The 23,522-nt window shown below is 59.6% G+C and overlaps 1 protein-coding gene across 5 annotated transcripts; it reads left to right on the top strand.

Moving 5' to 3' along the window:
• Positions 1–18,394, top strand: USP36 (ubiquitin specific peptidase 36). Of its 5 annotated transcripts, none has more exons than XM_037913825.2 (20): positions 1–143; positions 1,592–1,748; positions 2,702–3,007; positions 3,385–3,606; positions 5,195–5,305; positions 5,708–5,810; positions 6,764–6,831; positions 7,350–7,420; positions 7,913–7,995; positions 8,393–8,504; positions 8,829–8,969; positions 9,305–9,405; positions 9,749–9,887; positions 11,428–12,090; positions 12,830–12,960; positions 13,737–14,219; positions 14,642–14,853; positions 15,422–15,577; positions 15,937–16,052; positions 16,288–18,394. In XM_037913825.2, the coding sequence occupies exons 3-20, from the start codon at positions 2,755–2,757 to the stop codon at positions 16,417–16,419; spliced, it is 3,297 nt and encodes a 1,098-aa protein (XP_037769753.1). In that variant the 5' UTR covers positions 1–143; positions 1,592–1,748; positions 2,702–2,754; the 3' UTR covers positions 16,420–18,394. The 5 variants fall into 5 exon arrangements, with proteins under 5 accessions (XP_037769753.1, XP_037769756.1, XP_037769754.1 ...); XM_037913828.1 differs by having other exon boundaries at positions 13–143; positions 14,645–14,853; XM_037913826.2 differs by having other exon boundaries at positions 28–143; positions 1,452–1,748.
• Positions 18,395–23,522: the final 5,128 nt, after the last annotated feature.

Below are 23,522 nucleotides of genomic sequence, written 5' to 3'. Positions count from 1 at the left end.
GCCTGCGCGGTCCCCGCCCCTTAAGGGGGAGGCGGGGCGCGAGCGGGGCCTGGTGTCGGCCGTTCGCAGGCGCCTCCCCTTTAAGGCGCGGACACGTGTGCGGCGGGCCGGAGGGGCCCGGATGGTGCGGGAGGCCGGAGCAGGTAGCGGGGCCGCGCGGGGGGGCCCGGAGGGCGCGGGGCGGGGGGGCGCGCGGGGGGGCCCGGCGGGGGAAACGCTCCGGCAGCGCGCGTCCCTGCCCCGCGGGGTGCGCCCGGCTTGGGGCCCCGCCGTGTGGACGCAGCCCCGGCGGCGGCGGGCTCGGGGGGGGGGGGAAGAGGGGGGCAGGCCGGGGCTGTGTGTGGGGCGGGGGGGGGGGGAAGAGGGGGGCAGGCCGGGGCTGTGTGTGGGGCGGGGGGGAGAAGAAGAGGGGGGCAGGCCGGGGCTGTGTGTGGGGCGGGGGGGAGAAGAAGAGGGGGGCAGGCCGGGGCTGTGTGTGGGGCGGGGGGGAGAAGAAGAGGGGGGCAGGCCGGGGCAGTGTGTGGGGCGGGGGGGAGAAGAAGAGGGGGGCAGGCCGGGGCAGTGTGTGGGGCGGGGGGGAGAAGAAGAGGGGGGCAGGCCGGGGCAGTGTGTGGGGCGGGGGGGGAGAAGAAGAGGGGGGGCAGGCCGGGGCAGTGTGTGGGGCGGGGGGGAGAAGAAGAGGGGGGCAGGCCGGGGCAGTGTGTGGGGCGGGGGGGAGAAGAAGAGGGGGGCAGGCCGGGGCAGTGTGTGGGGCGGGGGGGGGAGAAGAAGAGGGGGGCAGGCCGGGGCAGTGTGTGGGGCGGGGGGGAGAAGAAGAGGGGGGCAGGCCGGGGCGGGGCGGGGGGGAGAAGAAGAGGGGGGCAGGCCGGGGCTGCGGGCTGTGGGGGGGGGGAAGAGGGGGGCAGGCTGGGGCTGCGGGCTGTGGGGGGGGGGAAGAGGGGGGCAGGCCGGGGCTGTGGGGGGGGGGGGAGAAGAAGAGGAGGGCAGGCTGGGGCTGCGGGCTGTGGGGGGGGGAAGAGGGGGGCAGGCCGGGGCTGTGGGGGGGGGGAAGAAGAGGGGGGTAGGCTGGGGCTGTGGGCTGTGTGTGTGGGGGGGAAGAAGAGGGGCGCAGGCTGGGCTGTGTGTGTGTTGGGGGGGGAGAAGAAGGGGGCACGCCGGGGCTGCGGGCTGTGTGGGGGGGGAGGGAAGAAGAGGGGGGCGAGCTGGGGATCCGGGGGGGGGATGGGGGAGAAAAAGGGGGCACGCCGGGGCTGCAGTCCGAGCCTGGCCTGGATGCAGACCCATCAGTCGCACTGTCTGGGGTCACCCCTGGCATCCTCGATGCGGAGCCCAAGGACTGGCTGGGCATGGAGCCAGGGTGTCTCTGGGTGGGTGGTGGAGTTGTCTGCTGATGTGTGGGCACCCCGAGCTGTCGGTCACACCCCTCACTCCTCTTCCCTGTCCTGCCTCAGGCGCCGGCTGGGATTGCCCCAGCGCCTGCTCTTTGCATGGCTTGCTGCTGGAAGGGGCTGGGGGAGTACTGGGGGGAGACAGCTCTCCTCAGCCCTCCGCCCCAGCGGTGCTGATCCTCGCTCGCGTTCTCTGCACCCAGCACAGCGTCCTCGCTGGCTTATCGGCTGGAGAAGGGCTTCTGAATTCAAGGGCACGAGACACCACCTGGCTTCCTCTCTGCTGCCCGTTCCTAGCCTGAGCGCTCGACAGCCAGGGCCGATGTTCCCGCGAGGGCTGGCTGAGTCCAAACTCTCCAGGTACGGGCTGCGGGTTCCCGTGTGTGACACCTCGCTGCAGCGATTGACCCTGGAGCTGCTCTTTGTGCTCTATGGGGATTGTCCAGCTGAGCCACCTCGGCAGCATCCCTCTGCCCCAGCCAGCCAGGGCTGTGAGCGTGGGGCTGCTCAGAGGGACAGGGGTTCTGATTAAATGCCAGCTGGGACTAGAATGGCCAGTGCTTTCAAAGCAGACACCTGGCTGGGGGGTGGCCCTGGGGGTGGGGACCTTGGGCCCTGAGGCTGGGGGGCAGGGGGAAGGAGGGAACCTTGGGCCCTGCAGTTTGGGGGGTGGACAGGTGGTGGTGGTGGGGACCTTGGGCCCCATGACCTGGGGGGTAGGCAAGTGGGGCGGGGTCACCTTGGACCCCACGGCAGGGGCTCTGCACTGCCATACAGGAGCACAAGTTCGGTTTCCTCTTGTGCAGCCTGTGCCAGTGGGGTGCTTAGTCCCGGGTGAGGAGGAGGGAGTACCCTGCATCACTGGCCTGAGTGAAGGGGTGCTACTGGCTGCTCTTACGAGCCTTGGGGCACAAAGGGAGGGGACCCTCACGTGTGGTCTGGGAGAGGGTGTGGAGTGCCCTCGGGCTTATGGGACAAATGACACATCTGTTTGCTCTTCCTGATTATTTAAACCCTGCCATCCTAGAGCCCATGTGCCATTCCTGGGCAGGCTGAGGAGGTCCTTCCCATAGCCAGCCCAGTGGATGCACCTGATCAGGAGATGAAACGAATTCCCACAGCCACACTGCCCTCGACAGTCTCTGAAGGTGGCTCTGACTGCTGTGCTGAGAGCTCTCGGGTTGCTTTGGGTGGTGGGCAGGCCAGGGTTACAGCACTGCCGAAACCACATGCCTGGAAAGGTCTCTGTGATCTCTGGCAGTTCCTGACTGGCCAACCTGCCCATCAGTCTCCCTTCCAACTCTCCTCTGCAGAGAGACGCTTCCCCGGCTAGTGAGCTGAGTCCACTCCCCCACAGTGATGCGCCATGCCGATAGTGGACAAGCTGAAGGAGGCTCTCAAGCCAGGCCGGAAGGACTCCACTGACGATGGTGAGCTGGGCAAGCTCCTGGCGTCTTCTGCCAAGAAGATCCTGCTGCAGAAGATAGAGTTTGAACCGGCAAGCAAGAGCTTCTCCTACCAGCTGGAGACCCTGAAGGGCAAGTACGTTCTGCTGAACCCCAAGACAGAGAATGCCAGTCGCCAGAAGAGCTCTGATGAGGCCCAGATCAGGAAGCAGGGTACGTAGAGGGCTCTGGGGTTGGGAGCTGCTCCTCGTTCCAGTGTTTGTGTGTTTGAATCTGTTGAGATCTCTTTCCTTTAATGTCTGGCCTTGCCTACGCTACAGAGGCTGCAGTGACGTAGCTGGGCCCTGCAGCTCTGCCATTGTAGCACCATTGTGTAGCTGCTTCCTGCAGCACTGGAAGTGGTTTTTCCATTGCTGAAATTAATCCACCCTTCCGAGAGGCGGGAGCCAGGTCGATGGAAGAATTCTTCTGTCGATTTAACTACCGTCTGTGCCAGGGGCACTCAGGGTGTCACGTTTTCACATGCCTGAGAGCCGTACCTAGGTCAGTCTGACTTTTCTGTGTCTCAGTGACTCCTCTCTCTCTTGCAGGGAGTGACCATGCTTTGGGAGGCTCTGGGGACGGCGTCCCCGCTCCCCAGAAAGTTCTCTTCCCCATGGAGCGCCTGTCCATGAAATGGGAGCGGGTGTACAGGGTCGGAGCAGGACTCCACAACCTGGGCAACACCTGCTTCCTGAACTCCACTGTGCAATGTCTGACTTACACGCCGCCGCTGGCAAACTACCTGCTGTCCAAGGAGCATAGCCGCAGCTGTGAGTGGGGGAAGGGCCAGCTGGGGCGGGGGCTCTGTACGGCTAAGCTGAGTGTCCCCGCGGTGCTCAGTGGGTAGTGCGGCAAGCAGAAGCCTGGCTGAAACAGGGTTCTCAGGCATTTTCTGGGTGAATCTCCCTGCGCATTGGCCTCTGGCACCTACATCGGAAAGTGCTGATTGGGGAAGGAGTCTTATGTGTGAATTCCCCAAGCCCAGAAGGGACCTGATCTGAGCTCCTGCATGACACAGGCCAAACACCATCACTCAGCCCCTCCTGCATCCAGCCCAATCACTGAGCTGCTCTTCTTGTGTGTGGGTGGGGTGAGGGGGTGTATAACTGACCTGTCTCTGCTTTACCCATCTACGTTCTTACATTGTGCCCACTGCCATGGTTTCTGGGAGCCTTCCTTTCCTTTCCCCTCTGTCTGTTCCCCGCTCTTGCCTGGCATGTGCTGTTCTGCCATCTGCTCCTCTCTGGGAAGATCCTCTCTCGCTGCCAGGCTCTTCCTCGGTTCCAGCTGCATTGCCAGTCTGTCTTGTTGTTACGGTGGACAGACCGGTGGGCTGATAGCCGCAGTGGGGAACAAGGAGAGAGAGCGCCGTGTGACCTGCCGGGGTTCCTCAGAGCAGTGCTTAGCAGCAGTGCCTGTTCCCGTCTCTGCGGGCTGTGGAGTGACTGCAGGCACCCCTGGCAGAAGTGGGGAGGGCGCTGAGGCTGGAGCACAGTGCTCTGTATCACTGGCTTTTGGGGGGTGCTGTGTGTGGAGTGTTTGGAAGGGACCATGCTGCCCAGGTGGAGGTGGCCATTGCCATGAGCCTCGACCCTGCAAGAAGCTGCTGATCTGAAGAGATGCCATGGTTATGGTCACTTGTTAATGTGGATGGAGGGGTCTTGATGGCTCTGATGGCATGTCCTCACTGCAGAGTTAGCCTGGCTCTTCCTCAGGCCCCTGACCCAAGGACCTCACACCTGGGCTAGCTGGGGTGTCTGGGGCAATCAGCTAGAGCCGGAGAGCTGCGTGATAACTGGCTCGCTTTGCCGGAAGGATGCAAGCCAAGTTAGTTGAGTGCTGATGGGCCCCCAGTGCCTTCCCCATGTTCCTGGCAGGATAGACAAATTCTCCCACAACTCACTAGGGAAGACTCCTAGCGTGGTTCTGCATAGTGGAGCACAGAACTCATGGCTATGTCACCAGAAGTTCTAGGGACTCTCACAGGCAAGCACAGTGCCAGTAACTTGGGTGGGGCTTCGCAGTGTGGCAGCTCACACCCAGGCTAGGCGCATGTGCCAGTCACCTAAGTTAACTCTGCGGTGAAAGCAGAAGGCTGGCAGCCCCTGCTTTTGGTATAATGGCCTCCGTCGTAAGTGCTGGCCACCCAAACGCTGCCCAGTTGCCCGTGGGCGCTCTGTGGCCGTGCAGGTGAGGCTGGAAACCTGCAGCTAGGGCTTGGTGCCCCGGGCTCTGCCTGTTAGAGGAGCGGGTGCCATGCAGGTTCTGCCTTCACTCACTTGAATTGCAGAGAGCCGTGTGGCTTCTGCAGTGATATCTGTGCCTGACCCCCTTTCTCTCCTCCCCACTCTGCTGCAGGTCACCAAGGAGGCTTTTGCATGATGTGCATTATGCAGAATCACATGATCCAAGCTTTTGCCAACAGCGGCAATGCAATCAAGCCGGTGTCCTTCATCAGAGATCTCAAAAGTAAGAACACGAGCCCTCCCTTCCACTCCGGGCAGCGAGGGGCCTCCCTTCACCTGGTGCTGCTGGGAGAGGTGATGAGTGCACTTGGGAGGCTTTCTCTGCTTGAGCCCAAGGCCTGCATCTCTCGCTGTCTCCTTGCAGGGACTCACTAAAGCAACATGGCTCTGTACTGGGCATGTGGGTCACTAGCCCAGCCCCGTGACTGTGCCCTTGGCCACGGTGCCCCTTCATCTGCAGCCCTGGGGACAGTAAGAGCCAGGTGCTAGCTTAACTGGACTGATGGTCTGGCCTCCAAGTGGCAGCATTCCTGTTTGAAGGAGGGGATCGTTTCGCTGTCCCTGTCCTGTGCTCAGGGGCCGAGGGCTAGGCAGCTGGCTGACTCGTTTCTCTCCCCTCTTGCAGAGATCGCTCGGCACTTCCGCTTTGGCAGCCAGGAGGATGCGCACGAGTTTCTGCGCTACACCATCGATGCCATGCAGAAGGCCTGCCTGAACGGCTACACCAAGTAGGTGGTGTCTGTGCGGAGCCCCAGATTTACCCCTTTGCCCCTGAACTGAAGGAGGGGGTTGTCCCCTCAGCCAGGCAATGAAAGCCCAATCCCTGTGCTCTGAGAGAGCAGGAGCAGCTGGGGACCGTACGGGGCAAGCACAGAGCAACGCGGGGCATGCTGTGCTGCCCGCTGGGGAGAAGCGTTCCGGTGTGCCAGCCCCGCCGTGGCTTGGAGCCCCAGGATCCAGACGCTCCTCCCCAGGCGCCTTGGAACTCGGCAGCTCCACAGCCTTCAGGCCTCTGGGCCGGAGGGTGCCTGCCTGCCACTGCCTCCTTCCTTGTTCAGTGGGCCCGGCGGGCAGGTGTCCCTTGGCTCACTGGGGGCAGGTCATGGATGTGGAGTCCCTGTTGGTGGCGAGAGAATCCAGGCACGGTCACTGAGCTGGGTCCTGGTTTCAGACCCCTCCCCCGCCCCCACCGCCCATTCTTTCCAGTCCCTTCCTGGAGGTACGTCTCCACGGCCATTTTCACCAGTACCGCGCAGCTGACCTCACCACACACTGATTGTCCTGGAAAAGCAAAAGGTGCATTTGCAGGACCCAAGGCTGGCGTCAGTCTCTCGAGGTGCCTGTCCCCATGCTATCCGCCTGGAGTGGGGCTGGTGCACCAGGCTGCATCATGCTTGGGGGGAAGCCCTGTGGGCAGGTGGCTCAGGGCTGTGATGTAGGCCTGTCCTATGCAGTTTTGAGGGGACTGGATGTGGCTCCTGCCTCCCCAGCACCTTGTTGCACTAACACAGAGGTGTCTGAGCTGTCCCTGCTGTTGCTGAATCCAGCAGACTCGGCAGCGTGGGTAGCCAGGCCTCCCAGCCTGGATCCTGCTCGTGGGGGCTGCGGCCCGGGAAGCCTGGCTCAGAGGGAAGGGGGCGTAGTGGAGGGGACTGTGCAAGACCAGCTGCTTGTCTTGTAGGTTGGATCGTCAGACTCAGGCTACAACTCTGGTTCATCAGATCTTTGGCGGTTACCTGCGGTCCCGTGGTGAGTGCAGGTTGTGGGGCACCTTGTCCTTGGGGCCCAGAGAGACCTGAGACTCCCTGGCAGCTTCCTCTCAAGAGCCCGTTTGATTTCCTTGGGACCCCAGCCCAAGGTGCTGCAGTGGGGAAATATTACACATTATCTCCCCCAGGCTGCTGGTTCCTGTGCGTGTGGGGCCTGAGCCGCACAGAAAGCTCCTGGCCAGGCTGGCTCTGAGGGCTCCCTGACGCCCAGCGAGGGTGCAGATGTGTCCGCAGCACTGCCTGGTTCAAGGCCACCCAACTCCAGCCACTCTGCTTCCACCACTTGCATGGACAGTGCTGCTTCTTCCTGCTTCTGGTTGGGCAGAGGGAGTTAGCAGAGAGCCCGGCTCTGGTGTCCTGCTGCTTCCTCCCTGGGCCCGGATCCAGGGTGGGGAGAAGTCCCTCAGGGACGTGTGGCGGTGCCAGCTCTGGGTGTCAGCTGTTCCTGGCTTCCACCCTCTGGTACAGTTGGATCATTGCTCTCTGCTTCCCTTGCAGTGAAGTGTTCGGTGTGCAAGAGCGTCTCGGATACCTACGACCCCTACCTGGACGTGGCTTTGGAGATCCGGGTACAGGCGCCCTCGCCGGCGGGGGGAACGGGGCACATGAAGGCCTGGGTAGAGGTGGAGCCGGGTTCAGTGAGGCTGCTTGTGGGGGACGAGTCGGCCCAGCATGGAGGAATAGTGCGGGGGTGTGGCTCCCCCGTAGCTGGGCAGTCTGCCTGCTATTCTGGGCTTGGGCCGAGAACGCCAGTCACGCTGAATTCTGACCATGAGCCATTGGCTGGGTGCAGTCCCATGGCGACCCCCACCAACCTCACCCCAGGGGGGTGAGGGTATGTTGCCACTGGACTCCCGGTTAGCGCCTGTGCAAGCGGTCCCCTTGTGTGCTGGGGGGCAGTCAGCCTGAGTGGCTGCGGGGTGACACGCTCACCCTCTCTGGCCTTGGACCCAGACTAGTGCCCCAGGGTATCTGCTAGCTGCAGGGCCCCGTGGTGCTGGCGGGCATTCGTTCCTCGGGGGGCATGAACTCCGCCCTCTAACTCCCCGTTGTCGTTGCAGCAAGCCGCAAACATAGTGCGAGCGCTGGAGCTGTTTGTGAGACCAGACATGCTGAGCGGGGAGAACGCCTACATGTGTGCCAAGTGAGTGGCTGCCCGTGCTGGGGCCTGCTGGCTGCGGGCGGGGAGCGAGCTCCCGGGGGCTGCGCTGCAGCGTGGCACGACGGCCTCTCTCCTCTCCGCTCTGCCTGGGGGGGCTTGGCTCCTGATGCCAGCCCAGACTGAGCTCAGATCGGGTGTGACGCCTGGCTGCGCAGCGCCATGTGCAGCAGCAGGGCTCCAGGGGCATCGGTTCACTCCCCCTGTTCCTTGACTCCTTGCCCGCCAGTGCGCGGGAGGGGTCCCAGCCCTCCTTGCTGAGCGAAGGGATGCCCTGCCTCGGGGCAGTGCTGACACAGGGCCCTGCCAGGGTGGCTGTCACAGGAGCCGAGGCTGGGGGCAGGAGGGCATGACGGGGCAAGCTCCCCTCTCTTCTGTGCAGATGCAAGAGGAAGGTGCCCGCCACGAAGCGCTTCACCGTCCACCGTGCCTCCAATGTCCTCACGCTGTCCCTCAAGCGCTTCGCCAACTTCAGCGGAGGTAAAATCACCAAGGTGGGTGCCTGCGCGGGGATGTCCCGGGGAGCAGGGCTGGCATGGGGCGTAGTGCCTGGCCTCCTAGCCAGACCTCTGCCCCTGCACTTCAACCCTGGCCTGCGGCCCTCCTGGCCACTTCGGGGCGCCCCCTGTTGCATTGTGGGGTGCTTGTGCTGTGCAGGCGGCGGGTGACTCTTGTAATGGGTCTTGGGGAGCTGATGCTGGTGGCCCCCTCCCACCAAGGGGACTCCAAAGCAGCATGGGCACCCTAGGCCAGAGATCTGTCTCCTGAGCTGGACAAGTCCCGGGGGCGGGTTCCCTGATGCCGGTCTCTCCTTGCAGGACGTAGGGTACCCCGAGTTCCTGAACGTTCGTCCCTACATGTCTCAGAGCAGCGGCGACCCGGTCATGTACGGCTTGTATGCAGTGCTGGTGCATTCGGGGTACAGCTGCCATGCGGGGCACTACTACTGCTACGTGAAGGTGAGGCCCCTCCCAGGGGAGTCGCTCCAGAGCCGCCCTGGGGTGGTGCCCTACGATGGTGCTGGGTGGCCCTGCTGGAGGGTGGGTGCTGTCTCACCCCAGCTCCCTGCTGCTGCCGTGGGCAGCCTGCCGCGCTCTGTCCCTAGCCATGTCCCGGCCTCTGAGGTACTGGGCATTCCCTGCTCTGGGTTTCTGGGAGGCAGTGCTGGGGAGCGCTGCCCCAGACCTGCCAGAGCAGAGGCAAGGGGAGGGATTCCCGGCACCCCCAGACGCTCCAGCCTTTCCTGGCTTTGGGCGGGGTCTCTGCCACTATCTATTGCACTCCCCTCCCCCAGGCCAGTAACGGGCAGTGGTACCAGATGAACGACTCCCTCGTCCACTCCAGCAACATCAAGGTCGTCCTCAACCAGCAGGCCTATGTGCTGTTCTACTTAAGGTATGCGAGTCGCCGTCTGCTGCGGGCAGCTGTTCCCCCTCTGGCCCCAGGGATCCCCGGCTTCCCGCTCCAAGAGTTGCTTCCCTGGGAGGGCTAAAGACGTGCGTCTAGCAGGGATGGTTCAGCAGCTCCAGCTGGGCTGGCATGTGGCTGCTGGCCTGTCCCCAGGGCTCCTTCAGGCCTGGGCTGGGATTGAGGGCTCTGGCTGTGGTTCTGTGATGGACACGTGGCCCTGCACCAAGCCCCCTCCCCCATGGCACCTGTTTCCTCAGCATTTCCCCGGGTCCCAAGCCACCAATCCCCTGCCTCTTCTGACTCCTTGTATTTCTCTCTCCTTGGCCAGAATCCCAAGCTCTAGGAAGAGCCCTGAGGGGCCCATTGCCAAGACTGCCTCTGCCCTGCCTGGCCGAGCCGGCATAGTCTCTGACCAGATCAAGAAAACCGTAGCCAATGGGCTGCTCTCCTCGCCGCTGGCTGGCAAGGTAAGTGTCCAGGTCTTGTGCCAGAGACTCCCGAAGCATGGGGCTGCAGCTGTCCCTGCTGCTGAGTGGGAGAGGGGTGCTGGCTCGGGGGAGAGGGCTCTGACTCGTTGCCATAGGGCCTAGGATGCTGCTGGCATGCAGGGATGTTCATGGCCTCTGCCTGGGTGAAGCCACTTGAGTGAGCGGCACATGCTCCTCCAAGGTTCCTTGCTCGACCTAGGGGAATGTGTCTTGGCACGTGACAGAGGGCAGTGGGGGGGCCTGCACAGCCCAGAACATGCTGTGACGGGTTGGACCCCTCCATCCGGGATGCCACCTGACGTACTGGGGTTTCACTGAGTCTCTCCTGCTCCACCAGCCTGGATTCCCTCTCCCTGTTTTGCTGAATTAGGCTCTCTGGTCTCTTGCAGCACACACACACACGTAGGGCCACACCCAGCTGCAGACACAGACTGAAGTCAGCTCTATGTGAGAGGACTCCCGCAGCACCCACAGGCACACCCCTTTTGGGAGATAAACCCAAAATAATACTGTCTTGCACTGTATTGAAATCTGCACAGCGCAAGCTCATAAAAATTCACCTTCTTCCTCAATGTGGAGAGAGATGTGCACAGCTTCTTGCCCCCCTGCCCCTCCACCCCCCAATATGAATTGCAGAAACGGGATTATGTTATAAAGAAGAAATAAGTTTACCTACAAAAGGTAAATTTTAAGTGCCTATCAGAGATAGCAAACAGATCAAAGCAGATTACCTTAGTAAATAAACAAAACTACAAACTGAGCTTAATACACTAGATAGGTAAGATATAAATTAGCAAATTCTCACCCTAAGTGATAAACAGGCTGGCAGATTCTTAAGGCACAAGTTGCCTTGGCTTTTCCAGGTTTTCATACACAGGCTAAAGATCCTTATAGCCTGGGACCATCACTTCCCACAGTTCAGTCCTGGCCCCTCAGGTGTTTTCAGGTGTGTTGCTGTAGGGAGAGTGAGATCCCCTTACGATGTCATTGTCCCCCTTTTATATCTTCTTCCCGCTTGCTGGAAAGCTCCTTTGCTGTGACCGGAGTCAAACAGTTCCCCTTGTGTAGTGCTACCTCTGAGAGGTTTCTGTTGCACGCAGTTCCTGGGGTGATCCTTGTGTGCGTTTCCTCAATGAGCCATTAATATTGTTTGGTCTTTTTACTGTTGTACCTGAAAGGCTTCTTGGGGGTGTTTTCAACGTCAGGACATGTTTCAGTAACACATACTTAGCCAAACTTCATAACGTCACATACGACGATCTTTCATTGGGTGGGGTGCGCTTTTACTGTCTAGCAGATGAAGACTTTTAGAATGATACCTCACAAGACATACGTTGTATAAGACATATCCTAATTAGATGACAGTGGTGAATATTGGGGTGACAAGGTGTAACACGCCTCCTCGCCTGCGGTGGGGGCTAGGGCTGGCCGTATCCTGCAGCCAGCTATGCTCTGGAGCAGGACGTAGCTCGCGGCTCCCTGAATCACGCCCTAACTTGACTCCTCTGGCTTTACCTAGAGACCAGACGGGGCGCCCGGGAAGAAGCTCCAGGCAGCGGAAGAGGCCGGGATCCCTGTGGCCCGGGGTGTGTTTGGGGCCGGGCCCAAGCTGCAGAACGGGACCGCTCAGGCTAAGCCCCCTGCTGGGTTCCCCTCGCCCAGACTGGCTGCCAGAGCCATGCACATGGCAGCTGCGTTCTCGGATGAGCTGGCCAGGAGGCCCAAGAAGCCACTTGCTGTGTCCCAGGGCTTCTGTGACACCAGTGAAGTGAGCAGGGCCAAAGCCGAGGTCCCCAAGCAGAGCTCCTGGGAGAGCAAGGAGTCTCCATCACCCACCTCGCCCAAGCCCCAGGTGGAGCCAGCTGCACCCAGCCAAGAGCCCAGAGGCAGCGGGGAGGGCACTGAGCCGCGGAGGAAGGACTCCTGCAGCAGCAGCTCTTCCAGCCCAGCGCGCTTGGCCAAGGGACCCCCGCAGGCTAAGAGCGGAGCCAACGGCTTCTGCGCCTCTCAGGAAACAGAGTACGGTCCAGCCGCATCCTCAGAGCAGGAGGCCAAGCCGCCCGGCTCGGAGGACCCCCAGGTGGCGAAATTAAAATCCCTGCTGCTGGCTGGTGCCACCCTGGATGTGAGCAGCACCATGTCACCCCCGCCTGCCAAGAAGCTGGCCCTTTCTGCTAAGAAGGTGGGTCTGGGGTTGTATTTGAGAGCCACGCTAGTCATGCCCGCTCCCTGTGGGCATGAGGTCTGGGGCCCAAGGGGTTGCAGGAAAATCCCTCCCCACCAGCTCATATGGGGGATTGCTGCTGGGGTGTGGGCCTGTTTGGGCCTCGGGCTTATTGGGCAGCCTGGAGGGCACAATGTCGCTTACCCACCTGCCCCCAGGGCTACCAGATCCACACGTGATGGGCTTTCCCCCTGGGCGAGAAGCAGAAGGGAGCAGTTCCTGGGTGGGCTGTCAGTCCCACGTGACTTGCCATGACATCGCCCTGCGGTGGGGGCCTCCTCAGCCCTCCCCAGGGACCAACCAGGCCCACTACCGATCATGCCTTCTGGGCTGGTTGGAGCTGGTGGTGCCATGGGAGGATGCCGCAGCTGGGAGCATGCGCTGCGCTGCCCGCCCTCCAGTGGCTCCTGGGAACCCTTCGCTGTGCAGGGCCAGGCTCCCTCTAGGGCTCTGTTCCAGTGCTGGGCTCAGCCCACAGCCTTGTGTTAGGATTTCGGTTTAAATTTCCTTCCTTCCTCGCTTCCTTTGTGTTTCTAACTGAGAACACTTTTCTGATTCTTCTTCTCCCATCCCCCGCTCCCCCCTGTCTGTGTCCGTCCCCCTCCCCTTCTCTGGGCTCCCCTTTTTGTTTTCCCCTCTTGGCTCATGGAAACGTCTCTTTAGACCACCAAGTTTTTATTTATGTCGATAACTGCAGGGCAGCACCCCGCGGAGGGCGAGCGGAAGTGACCGCCACGCGCCACCCCGCCCAGCCTTTGCCGACCACACCTCCCCCACGAGCATCACCCACCCTGCCTCCACCTCTCCCTGGCCTCTCGGCAAGTCCAGGTAAGCCACACAGACGCCCCAGCAGCGTCCCCAGAGCCTCCCTCCCCCTGTGGTGAGTGGGATCCTCGTCTGCTCCACTGGGGGACTCTGCAATGTGGCCGTCAAGGGAACGCGTCCGCCCAAGGCAGTGCAGCGCCTCTGAATTGCAGGGCTGGGTCTGCTCCCTAACCCCTCCTCTGACAGGCGTGGGCATGGCCACGGGCACGTGGACCAGAGCAGGTCTGGCCAGTGCAGGGCTTTCCCTGGTCTAGGAGCCTGGGGAAGCCGGTGTCCAGAGGCTGGGCAGAAGTCAGTGTCTGGGGGCCATGCGTGGCTGGGCCTGTGGGCTGTTAGGTGTCTCTGGCAGAGCCACAGGGATCCCACGCATGCTGGGCAGCGTGGCGGCTGCTCCCGCTCCCTGGAGGCATGGGCCCTCCTGCCACACCAGCCGTGCTGTACCTGCTTTGCTGGGTGCTCTAGGCCCTGTGAAATGTTCAATCCGCTGTCAGCTGGTGCCGGCCGCCCTGGCATTCTGCTTGTGCCCCACGGACCCACGTTCATGTGCTTTGACGTATCTGCCTTGAATGGCCTCTTCCCTCCTGGGGTCCCCGGCTGTGCTGTCTCGTACCAGCCACCTCTTCCACCTGTCTGCTGAGCTGCTGGCTTGCCAAGGCAGGGGTCTCTCTGCGACTGCTCACAGCTGAGAGCTGAGACTCCCGGGCTGGGGGAGGGGTTGCCCTCTGGACAGGCCCCCAGGCCATGTTAGCGTGTCTGTCTCTCTCTCTTTCTCCCCCTAGGGTGCTCTCATCTGCTCCCAAATCACCACTTCCTCAGAGGCCTGCCTGCAGCCCCAGCCCAAACTCTCAGCTCCTGGCCAGCAGCCAGCCCACCCACCCTTCACACCCAGGCAGGGAGAAGGAGGCCAGCCAGGCCCTGCCCAGCTCCTCCAAAAAGAGACGAAAGCAGCATCTTGAGGTGGAGAGCGTCCCCCGTGGCCTGGGCCCAGCAGGTGCTAGTGGCGAGGGGGCCGGGCTTGCCAGCCCCCCCCGGAAGAGGCGGTACCTGGAGGAGGGTGAGCGTGAGGAGGCTGCGGCCAGGAAGTCAGGCAGCGGGAAGAGAGAGGGGCTGGGCCGTGGGGACCTGGAGTGGGAACGCAGGCACCGAGCTGCAGGTTCCAGCTGCCACATGGGCACTGGGCCCATCACCCCCCGGAAGAGGAGGAGGAAGAGATTGCGGCAGCTGGAGGAAGATCACAGCCCCGGCACATCTCCCTTGGGCAGGTGAGGGGGTGGGGGACAGACCCTGGCCTTGCAGGAGCTGTGGAGTGTGGGCCTGGCAGTTCAGCCCTGTGGGGAGTAAGGGCCTGTGCTGGCTGTATTGCTGGGCTAGGGACCGTGCCCCTGAGCCCTTTATCTCTCTGCAGTGAACCCAGCCTGGGTCCTGGCCCACTGACGCCAGTTGACCCCTTCCCTGCCCCTTGGCTCTGCCTGGCAGGAGAGCCCTGTGTGCAGCTGCTACCTGTGGCAGGAGCTCTGACGTTAGGGGCTCCTGGACCCTCAGGAGGGGTCAGGTGTGGCTCCAGTGCAGGGCAAGCCAGAGATCCTGGGCAGGCTCCTCTCTTGGGCCTGGGGTGAGGCTGTTGCATAATGACGACTCCTGCCGCCTCCCTGGCGCCAGTCTGAGCCTGGGTCTAAATTCACAGCAGCTGCTCCGGGAAGGGCAAGGCTGTGACCCTGGCGTCTGGGGCAGGAGAGCTCCGCAGCGCGAAGCAGCAGCAGCGAGGTTTGGAGGTGGACGATGGCGAGATCGAGCATCAGAAGTGCAAGCGGAGGGAGAGCCCCAGCAGCCCGGCCTCCAAGCCCAGCTCTGAGCAAGCAGCTGTGAATGGGCTCCACACCAGAGTCAGCACTCCAGGTACTGCTGCTGCACAGGTGTGTCCTGGGCTGGGCGTGTGCTCTCCTAGCCGGTGCCTGGCTCATAGCAGTGCCTTTGGTAGATGGAGGGGGGTGCCGGGCTGCTCTCCCTCTGCCCCCAGAAAAACCATTCAGCTTCTGCCCATCCTGCCTGCCCCACAGGCCCCAGTTCTAGGCTACTGATCACACCCAGAAACTCCGGCTGCTAGGGCTCTTGTTGGCTGCATCCTGTGCCCGTCGCTGGGGAGATGACCGTGCCCCTCACTTCTGGGCTGTCGGGTGGTGACTTCGGGGAGGGGAAAGCTGGTACACCCTGTGCCTGGCTGGCTGTGTGTGTGGGTTGGGCGGGGGGGATCTCCAGGGGGCCTGACTCTGCCCATAAGATGAAGATTTCCTCTCTGCCAGCTGTGCGAGGCCAGGGCCCTGCAGAGCCCGGGCTGGCTGGGCCGGCTTAGCGCTCCGGCCATGGACTCACCCTTTCAGAACAAGAGGTGGCTCAGGACACGGGTCCCACAGTGTGGCTCAAGGTGAGCTGCGTCTGCATGCTCACTCCTCCCTGGTCTCCACAGTGGCCGTGTGCGTCTGGGACAGCCAGGTCAGAGATGGCTCCACCCGCAGCCCGGAGAAGGGGCGGGGCACTGGGACAGCATGGCAGAGCCAGGAGGCGGCCAGCGTGGTGCAGGAGCTGCTCAGGAATTCCTCTGATAAAGCGTATGGGAAGCAAGGTAATGTCCCCGCACTAGGCTGGTGGCCGTGCACAGCGGGGAGCCCCGGTGCAGAGTGCACCAGGCCAAGACTGCAGGGGAACGATATGGCCCCGCTGCGCTACGGGGCCGGGGCCTGAGCCTTCGCACTTGGCGCTGCAAAGAGGACTGCTGCAAAGAACCCTCTGGAGGCTGGTCCATGCAGCCAGAGGCGGGGCAGGGGATGTATCTTGCCCTGCGGCCAGCAAAGCCCTCCAGGTGGTCACTGGAACTCCCTGTCCACAGGCCCCAGCTCAGCCAAGAGGCGCTGGTGGGTCGAGCAGGCTGGCGCTGTGCACTGGTGTGGCCCGCGGTCGCTGATGGGCAGCTCTGCTTTGCAGTGCTGACGTGGGAGGGCGAGATCTCTGCCGTTAGCCAGGACGCCCTTCAGGACGTGGCGTGGGCCCGGAGTGCGAGAGTCACAGACGACTGGGACGAGGACTTCGACAGTGGCAAGGTGAGGAGCTGGGCACTGGCCCTAGCGGAACCGTGCGGCTCGTGGCCGGGGCCCTGATCCTGTTGGGGGAGGGAGTGATTGGACTTGGTCTCAGGACCTGATCCCTTCCTTGGGCTTCTGCCTCCTGTCCCGGCATGCTCCCTCTAGGAGCCAGCCTGGAGGGGGGGGGTGTGTGCAGCCAGGTCTGACCTGGAGCCCTTCCCTTCACTCTGCTGTGGGCTCTGCTCTCGTCCAGGTGAAGAAGAGCAAAAAGTTCAAGCGGGACCGGAGGAGACACCTCAATGCCTTCCAGAAACTGCAGAGCAGGCGCAACTTCTGGTCTGTGACTCACCCCGCCAAGGTGGCCAGCCTGAGCTACCGGCTCTGAGGCCGGGGGGCCCCGCTGGAGCTCGCCGTTCAGTCCTGGCATTCGTGGGCCGGGGGCAGAGTGGCCGGACCCTGCGGTGCTAGTGTTGACTCGTCCTGCTGCATCATCTCCGGAGCCAGGCTGAGGGCCATGGTGTGCGACAGGCCTGGGCCCCGCTGGCGTTCTTGTGCAGGGTGGGAGCAGGGGCACCTGCCCCATGGAACAGGAGTGGGGCTCCATGGAACAGGGGCTGGTTCTTGGATGTTGGGGACGGTTGAGACTCGCCGGAGCTGATGCTGCTGGAGTGTAGCTAAGTTGGCTGGTTCACGTGCTTTAAGTCCCCCTCGCTCCGCCATGGCCAGTGCCAAGGAGCATCATGGGGGCGCTGATGCCTTCGCCCCCGGCAGGTAGCTGAGGAAGGGCCCCTCAGGACACGTCCCATAGCCAAGGCTGAGATGCAGAGCATACCCTGCTCCTGATTGCCACAGCCCCTGGGTGACTCCTCCACTCCCCTGCTTCTGGCACTGGGGCTGGCCAGCAGCCTGCCTTGTGCCCAGCCGTGCTCCTCCCTTCGCCTGGGGAGCCTTGTGACCATGCTGCTGTCACACGCTGTCTAATGGGGCAGCTATTCCCCTGCTGCACTGGCCCCAGGACTGCAGCACGGTGCTGGGATTGCGTCCAGCCCGGTGTTTCTGGGCAGGGAAGTGCCTGTCAATGGCGCTTTGTCACTGCTGTGCCCTGGTCTCGGCTGGGGCCTGTACAGCCCCGTGCACACATGGCTCCGGGGCTGGGGCTGGCAGCTGGCACTGCTCTGCCTTGCAAACATCAGCCCTGCTCATGGGGCTCTGAGGCTGCTGCTTAGGGCAGTTTTCTGTTAATGCCTCCTCTGTACCCCCCATCTCCTCTCCACCCCGCCCTCCCTCGAGCTGCTCCTGCCTGGGTCCCTGGGCAGAGGGAGTAATGGGCTCATACAGGCCTCCTTCAGCTCAACCAACTGCTCTCAGGGGTGAGCGTCACCCCCGTCCAGCTTGGCCTCCTGTCCTGGGTTCCCTCTGTCTAGCTGGAGACGTAGCCCCAGCAGAACCAGGCTGCTGCCAGAGTGGGAGAAGGGGGCCATCCCCTGCCACAGCTTGGTCCAGCTGTGTGCATCCCTGCTCAGAGATCAGCTGTTGGCCTGAGCTGCTAGCCCCCAGCACGCCTTGACTTCACTCCGCCTGGCTTCCCCCGGTAGTGTCCCGGTTCGTCTCGCTGAGGGTGTGCTCCCTGCTCTCGGGGGAGGGGATGCTGCTGGGCCAGGAGCAGATGGGGGGCGGGGGGGAGTCTCTGCTGGGCTAATGGCTGTTGTGGGGGCTGTGGGAAGATCTCCTGGGGCAGTGCTGCTTCAGTGGAGAGGCTGCCTCCACCCATCTGCTGCTGCATGTCCATGTCTGCCTAGTACCTCTTAACTGCATTCCCTGTACCACTGCCCCTCTGCCAAACCTCCCTGCTGTGCGAGTCCCAGGAAAAGAATGTTCTCCAGGTCTTCCACGGGCAGGGCCCTGCTCTCCCCCCTGCTCCCTGGGAGCCTGAGAGCTGTCATGCATTATCTTCTAAATACCTGTTAACCTTTTGCATCCTGCTGTCAGCCAGACAGGCCAGGTGAAGGGGTTAATGGCTGCAAATCACTTCATTATCTCAGATGTGTACATATATCAAAGCCTGTTTAATGGCCGTTACAGCTAGGATTTGCATTTATTTAAATTTTCAACTTAGTCAAGGGGAGAAAAGCCAGCGTGAGACTCCGTCCCCTTCCCCAGGGGAGATTTCCCTCTTACAGTGGGGATTATTCTGACATCTTGTACAGTTTGCTGATCGACGGTTCCATAATCTCAATGTATATGTGTGTAGATACCGGGAGCTGATCTGTACATGGTTGTATTTTGCACCTCCTGCTGGGGACAGTGCAGTAACCTCAGTTATTGCCAAGATCATGGTGCAATAAAGTAACCAGTTTTGAGTCCTGGCTGTGTCCAGTTTGTGTCACTGCTGAAGAGCCATCCCTCACCTCGCCTGTGGCAGGCGATGCAGAGGCTGTAAGTAGCTTGATGCCTTGGACTGGGGGAGTTGAGCTGTCTTTAGCAGTGCATGTAAGGAGGCAGCCTGGCTGATGGTGGTGGAGAAGGGCCAGTCTCTGGCTGGGGAGGGAGAAGAGCCTAGGAAGTAGCGGACTCATGCATCTGCCTGGGGAGACCTGTCTCTGCAGAGATTGTGTTCTAACCTCAGAAGGCTTCTGTGCATCTCTGATCCCAGAACAGCTGCCAGCGAATGTTTTGTGGCTCAGGGAAATAGCTTCCTATTGTGGGGCAGGGGGCATGCACATCTCTGCTGCGCAGAAGGGGAAGTGGCCACTGGCGGAGGGGTTGGTGTTACACTGCACAAAGCCACACTCTTTAAAGCCTTAGCTGATCACCTTTAATCTCTGTATCCAAAGGGGCTCTCACAACATTGGCTAGTAGCCTACCTTGCCCAGGAGCACTCTGCATGTAGGGGTAACTTGCAGTAAACCAGGTCCATGGCCATGTCTGTTCAGAGATGGGGAGAACCCCACTGGCTTCACAAAACAGCAGCTTCTTCAGTACTGCCCTTAAACAGAAGGTCGGCAGGTGCCTCCCCAGCCCATTGTGTATGGGGGAGGAATTGTCAGTATTGGATTTGCTGCCATCCTCCTTGGAAACAGCTGCTGGCCTCATCAGACCCCCTCCCCCCACTTCCTCTGCACGCCTCTGTCCCTACCAATGCACAAACTGCCTTGCTTTGCGGAGTGAGCTCTCCTTTGTCTTCATTTCTACTTGCTGGGGCAGGCAGGCTGTTCTTGCTACCCTAGTGTCATTGCTCCTCTATTAATCATGCTTATTGTGGGAGTGCCCCATTGTGCTAGGCCCTGTACAAATAGCACCAGCTATGCCCGCTGAACAGCCCACAAGGGGCACAGGGAACAAACAGGAAGAACTGGAAATCTTAGTCCATAAGCTAAATTAAGACTTAACTGGCATCACAGAGACATGGTGGGGTAACTCTCAGAAGTAAAGCGGCAAGGACAGGTGGGAAAAAGAGGCAGAGGTGTATGTATTCTCGATGTATAATGCACGTGCTCGGAGGTCCAGAAGGCGGTGAGAGGCAGATCAGCTGCAACTCTTGTAAAGATAAAAGGGGGAAAAAATAGACCTAGTCGGGGTCTACTAGAGCAGCAGTTCTCAGCCAGGGATCTAAGGCCCCCTGGGGGGCTGTGAGCAGGTTTCAGGGGGTCCACCAAGCAGGGTTGGCATTAGATGCATTAGGACCCAGGGCAGAAAGTCAAAGCCATGCTGCCCTGAGCCCCACCACGGGGGGCTAAATCTGCCCTGCTTGCTGCCCCCTAATGCAGGCCCTGTTTTTTATATGCAGAAAAACACTTGTGGCCCAGGTAGGCCGTTAAGTTTTTATAGCATGTTTGGGGGGGTCTCAGAAAGAAAAAGGTTAAGAGCCCCTGTACGAGAGCACACCAAATCAGGAAGAGGCAATGGATGAGTCCTTTCTAGAACAAAGGACAAATACCCCAAACCCAAGGCTGGGTACTAATGAGGGGAGGGATAGCGCAGTGGTTTGAGCAGTGGCCTGCTAAACCCAGGATTGTGAGCTCAATCCTTGAGGGGGCCATGTCAGGATCTGGGGCAGAAACTGAGGATTGGCCCTGCTTTGAGCAGGGGGTTGGACTAGATGACCTCCTGAGGTCCCTTCCAACCCTGATATTCTATGAGGGACTTTAACTACCCAGGCACTTGCTAGAAAAGTAATCCAGAAATTTTGCTGTAAGTTGTTAGAATGTGTAGGGGACAACTGGTTTCAGAAAGTGGAGGAAGTACCTAGCCAGACAGCTGGTTCAGACTTGGGTCTGACTAATGGAGGAATTGGTAGCAAAGTAGAAGACTGAAGGCGATTTGGGTGAAAGTGAACATGAAATGAGAGATTTCATGATTCTAAGGAATGAGTGAGAGCTGCAGAATATGGATAGTGGACTTCAAAAAAGCCGACTAACGAACTCTGAGAACTGGTGGGTAAGAGAGAAAATCCAAGGAAAAAAGGAGTTCAGGAGGTCTGGCAGTCCGAGACACAATATTAAAGGTGTAAAGGAAAGATAGGAAGACTAGTATGAGGCCAATATGGCTCCAGCAGGAACTCTTTAATGACCTGAGAATCCTACAGAAAGTGGAAATGTGAACCCATTGCTAAGGAGAGGTACAATAGAATAGCACAAGCAGGTAAGGACAAAATCAGAACGGGTAAGGCACGAACTGTGTTACAGGTAGCAAGCAAACTACAAGGCAATCGGAAGAGAGTCTATAAATACATTAGGAGCAAGAGAAAGTCAGAGGAACATGTAGGCCCTCTACTTTAGTGGGGAAGGAAAGCTGCTAATGCATGAAATCAAGAAGGCTGAGGTGTCTAATGCCTATTTTGCTTCAATCTTCACTAAAAAGGTTAATTATGACCAGATACTCAATGCAATTCACATTAAGATGGGGGGAAAGAACATGTTAAAGAATATTTAGGTAAATTAGATTATTCAAGTCATCCTGAGTACTTAAAGAACTAGCTGAAGTAATCTTGGAACTGTTAGTAATTATCTTTGAGAACTCCCAGAGATGCTAGAGGACTGGAGAAGGACAAACAGTATCTATCTTTTAAAAGGGGAACAAAGTGGACCCAGGGAATTATAGACCAGTCAGCCTAACTTTGATACCTGGAAAGATACTGGAACAAATTATTAAACAATCATCTTGTAAGCAGCTATAGTGTAATTAGTAATAGCTCAAATAGTTTTGTCAAGAACAAATCAGGTCGAACCAACCTAATTTCCTTCTTTGACAGGCTTAGTGGTCTAAGGGAGCGAGAGGAAGCTGTAGACATATCTTGATTTTTAGTAAGGCTTTTGACGGAGTCCCCTATGACATTCTCATAAGCAAATTAGGGAAATGTGGGCTACATGAAATTACTGTAAGGTGGGTGCACAACTTGCTGAAAACTTGCACTCAAATTTACTACAGTTTGACAGCAAACCGTGGGTGTCAACTAGGAGGACGTATCTAGCAGGATCCTGCAAGGGTCTGCCTTGGGTCTGGTACTATTCAATATTTTCATTAAATGATGTAGATAATGGCATGGAGAGTATGTTTATAAAATTTGCAGATGACACCTAGCTGGGAGAGGTTGCAAGCATGTTGGGGGACAGGGTTTGAATTCAAATGACCTTGACAAATTGGAGAATTGGTCTGAAATCAACAAAATGAAATTCAACAAAGACAAGTGCAAAGTACTACACTTAGGAAGGAAAAATCAACTACAAAATGGGGGGAAACTGGATTGTACCACTGAAAAGGATCTGGGGGTTATAGTAGATCCCAAATTGAGTATGAGCCAATGTGCTGCGGTTGGGGAAAAGGCTAACGTCGTTCTGGGGTGTATTCACAGGCATGTCGTATCTAAGACATGGGATGTAATTGTTCTGATCTGCTCGGCACTGGTGAGGCATCAGATGGAGTGCTGTTTCCAATGCAAGGAATTATATGGACAAATTGGAGAGTGTCCACAGAAGAGCAACAAAAATGACAAAAGGGTTTAGAAAACCTGACCTATGTGGAAAGGTTAAAAAACCGGGCCTGTTTAGCCTGGAGAAAAGACAACAGAAGAGAGACCTGACAACAGTCTCAAATCTGTTAAGGGCTTTCTGTCCTTCCTTTACTGTTCAAATTATACCATCTCAAGCTTTCATGCTGCCACAATGATTTGAGAATTGTGATGTCAGTTGTTTAGAGACCAGAAGACTCCCCTCTCTTATACACTACCTCAGCTCCTCTTGCTTTATTTTCCATCCATTCGCTCAGCTCTGCTGGCTGGTCTTTTAACTTCCATGTCTCATCCGCATGGTCTTGTTGCAGAATCGTTCTTTTACTGAATTCTCTTCTTTAATTCTTTCCTCTCTTCAACAAGTCTCCATGTAGTCTCCTCTCTGAGTTCGTCTCGCTCCCACCGCCGGCCTGGCTGCACCCTCACTTGCTTCTTTTAGACGCGGCACCGGCTCTGCCATGTCGCCTGTCAGTATCTGTCATTCTGAAGATCTGGGGCTGGGTTGCAGCTTGAAATGAGCCGTGCCCGGGGCCAGCTCTATGCTGGCGGACGAGTCGTTATTTCTTCGTGGGGCGGCTCTTCGTCTGCCCTAGGGTGAGCACGGCGGCCCCCGGCCCAGCCCCTGTGCCGTGACTGCCTGGCTGAGTCTGCCTAGCTCCGGCCACGCTGCTGAAGAGGACCCCAGAGAAGCCATGCTGGTGGCACACCCGATGTCTGGTAGCGGATAAACCCTTTAACCGGAAAGTGGCACTTTAAACGGGAGATTTCTGGAGCCTTTGGGGCATATGGGTGCAGGCCTTCCCACCCCAGCACCCCAAAGCCTTCGGCCACAATGAATTCAGCTCACAAGACTGCACGGAGGCAGGTTGGGGCTGAACGTTATCCCCACCATAGGGCTGGGGGAAGAGAGGCAGAGATGAAGTGACTTACCTGAGGTCATACAAAGAGTCAGGCGGAGCTGGGAATGGAAGCCAGGAGTCCTGGCTCCTCCCCATCCCCCTCCCCGAGCTGGGGAGAGAACCCAGGAGTCCTGGCTTCCCCCCACCCAAGACCCCACCCCCCTCCCCGAGCTGGGGAGAGAACCCAGGAGTCCTGGCTCCTCCCCATCCCCCTCCCCAAGCTAGGCAGAGAACCCAGGAGTCCTGGCTTCCCCCCCACCCCAGACCCCACCCCCCTCCCCAAGCTGGGGAGAGAACCCAGGAGTCCTGGCTCCTCCCCATCCCCTTCCCCGAGCTAGGGAGAGAACCCAGGAGTCCTGGCTTCCCCCCCACCCCAGACCCCACCCCGCTCCCCGAGCTGGGGAGAGAACCCAGGAGTCCTGGCTCCTCCCCGAGCTGGGGAGAGAACCCAGGAGTCCTGGCTCCCAGGCCCCGCCCCTCCCTGAGCCAGAAGGACCCCCGCTCCCGCTCGCTCCCCCCGCCCCTTTCCCCGGCATCACGTGGTCCCAGCCCATGGCCGCTCCCGGCCCGGCTTCGGAGGCC

This window comes from Chelonia mydas, chromosome 14, assembly GCF_015237465.2.
Source record: "Chelonia mydas isolate rCheMyd1 chromosome 14, rCheMyd1.pri.v2, whole genome shotgun sequence".
Classification (NCBI taxonomy): domain Eukaryota; kingdom Metazoa; phylum Chordata; order Testudines; family Cheloniidae; genus Chelonia; species Chelonia mydas.
The sequence above is the reverse complement of the archived record's forward strand: the minus strand, read 5'-3'. Positions and strand labels throughout refer to the sequence as shown.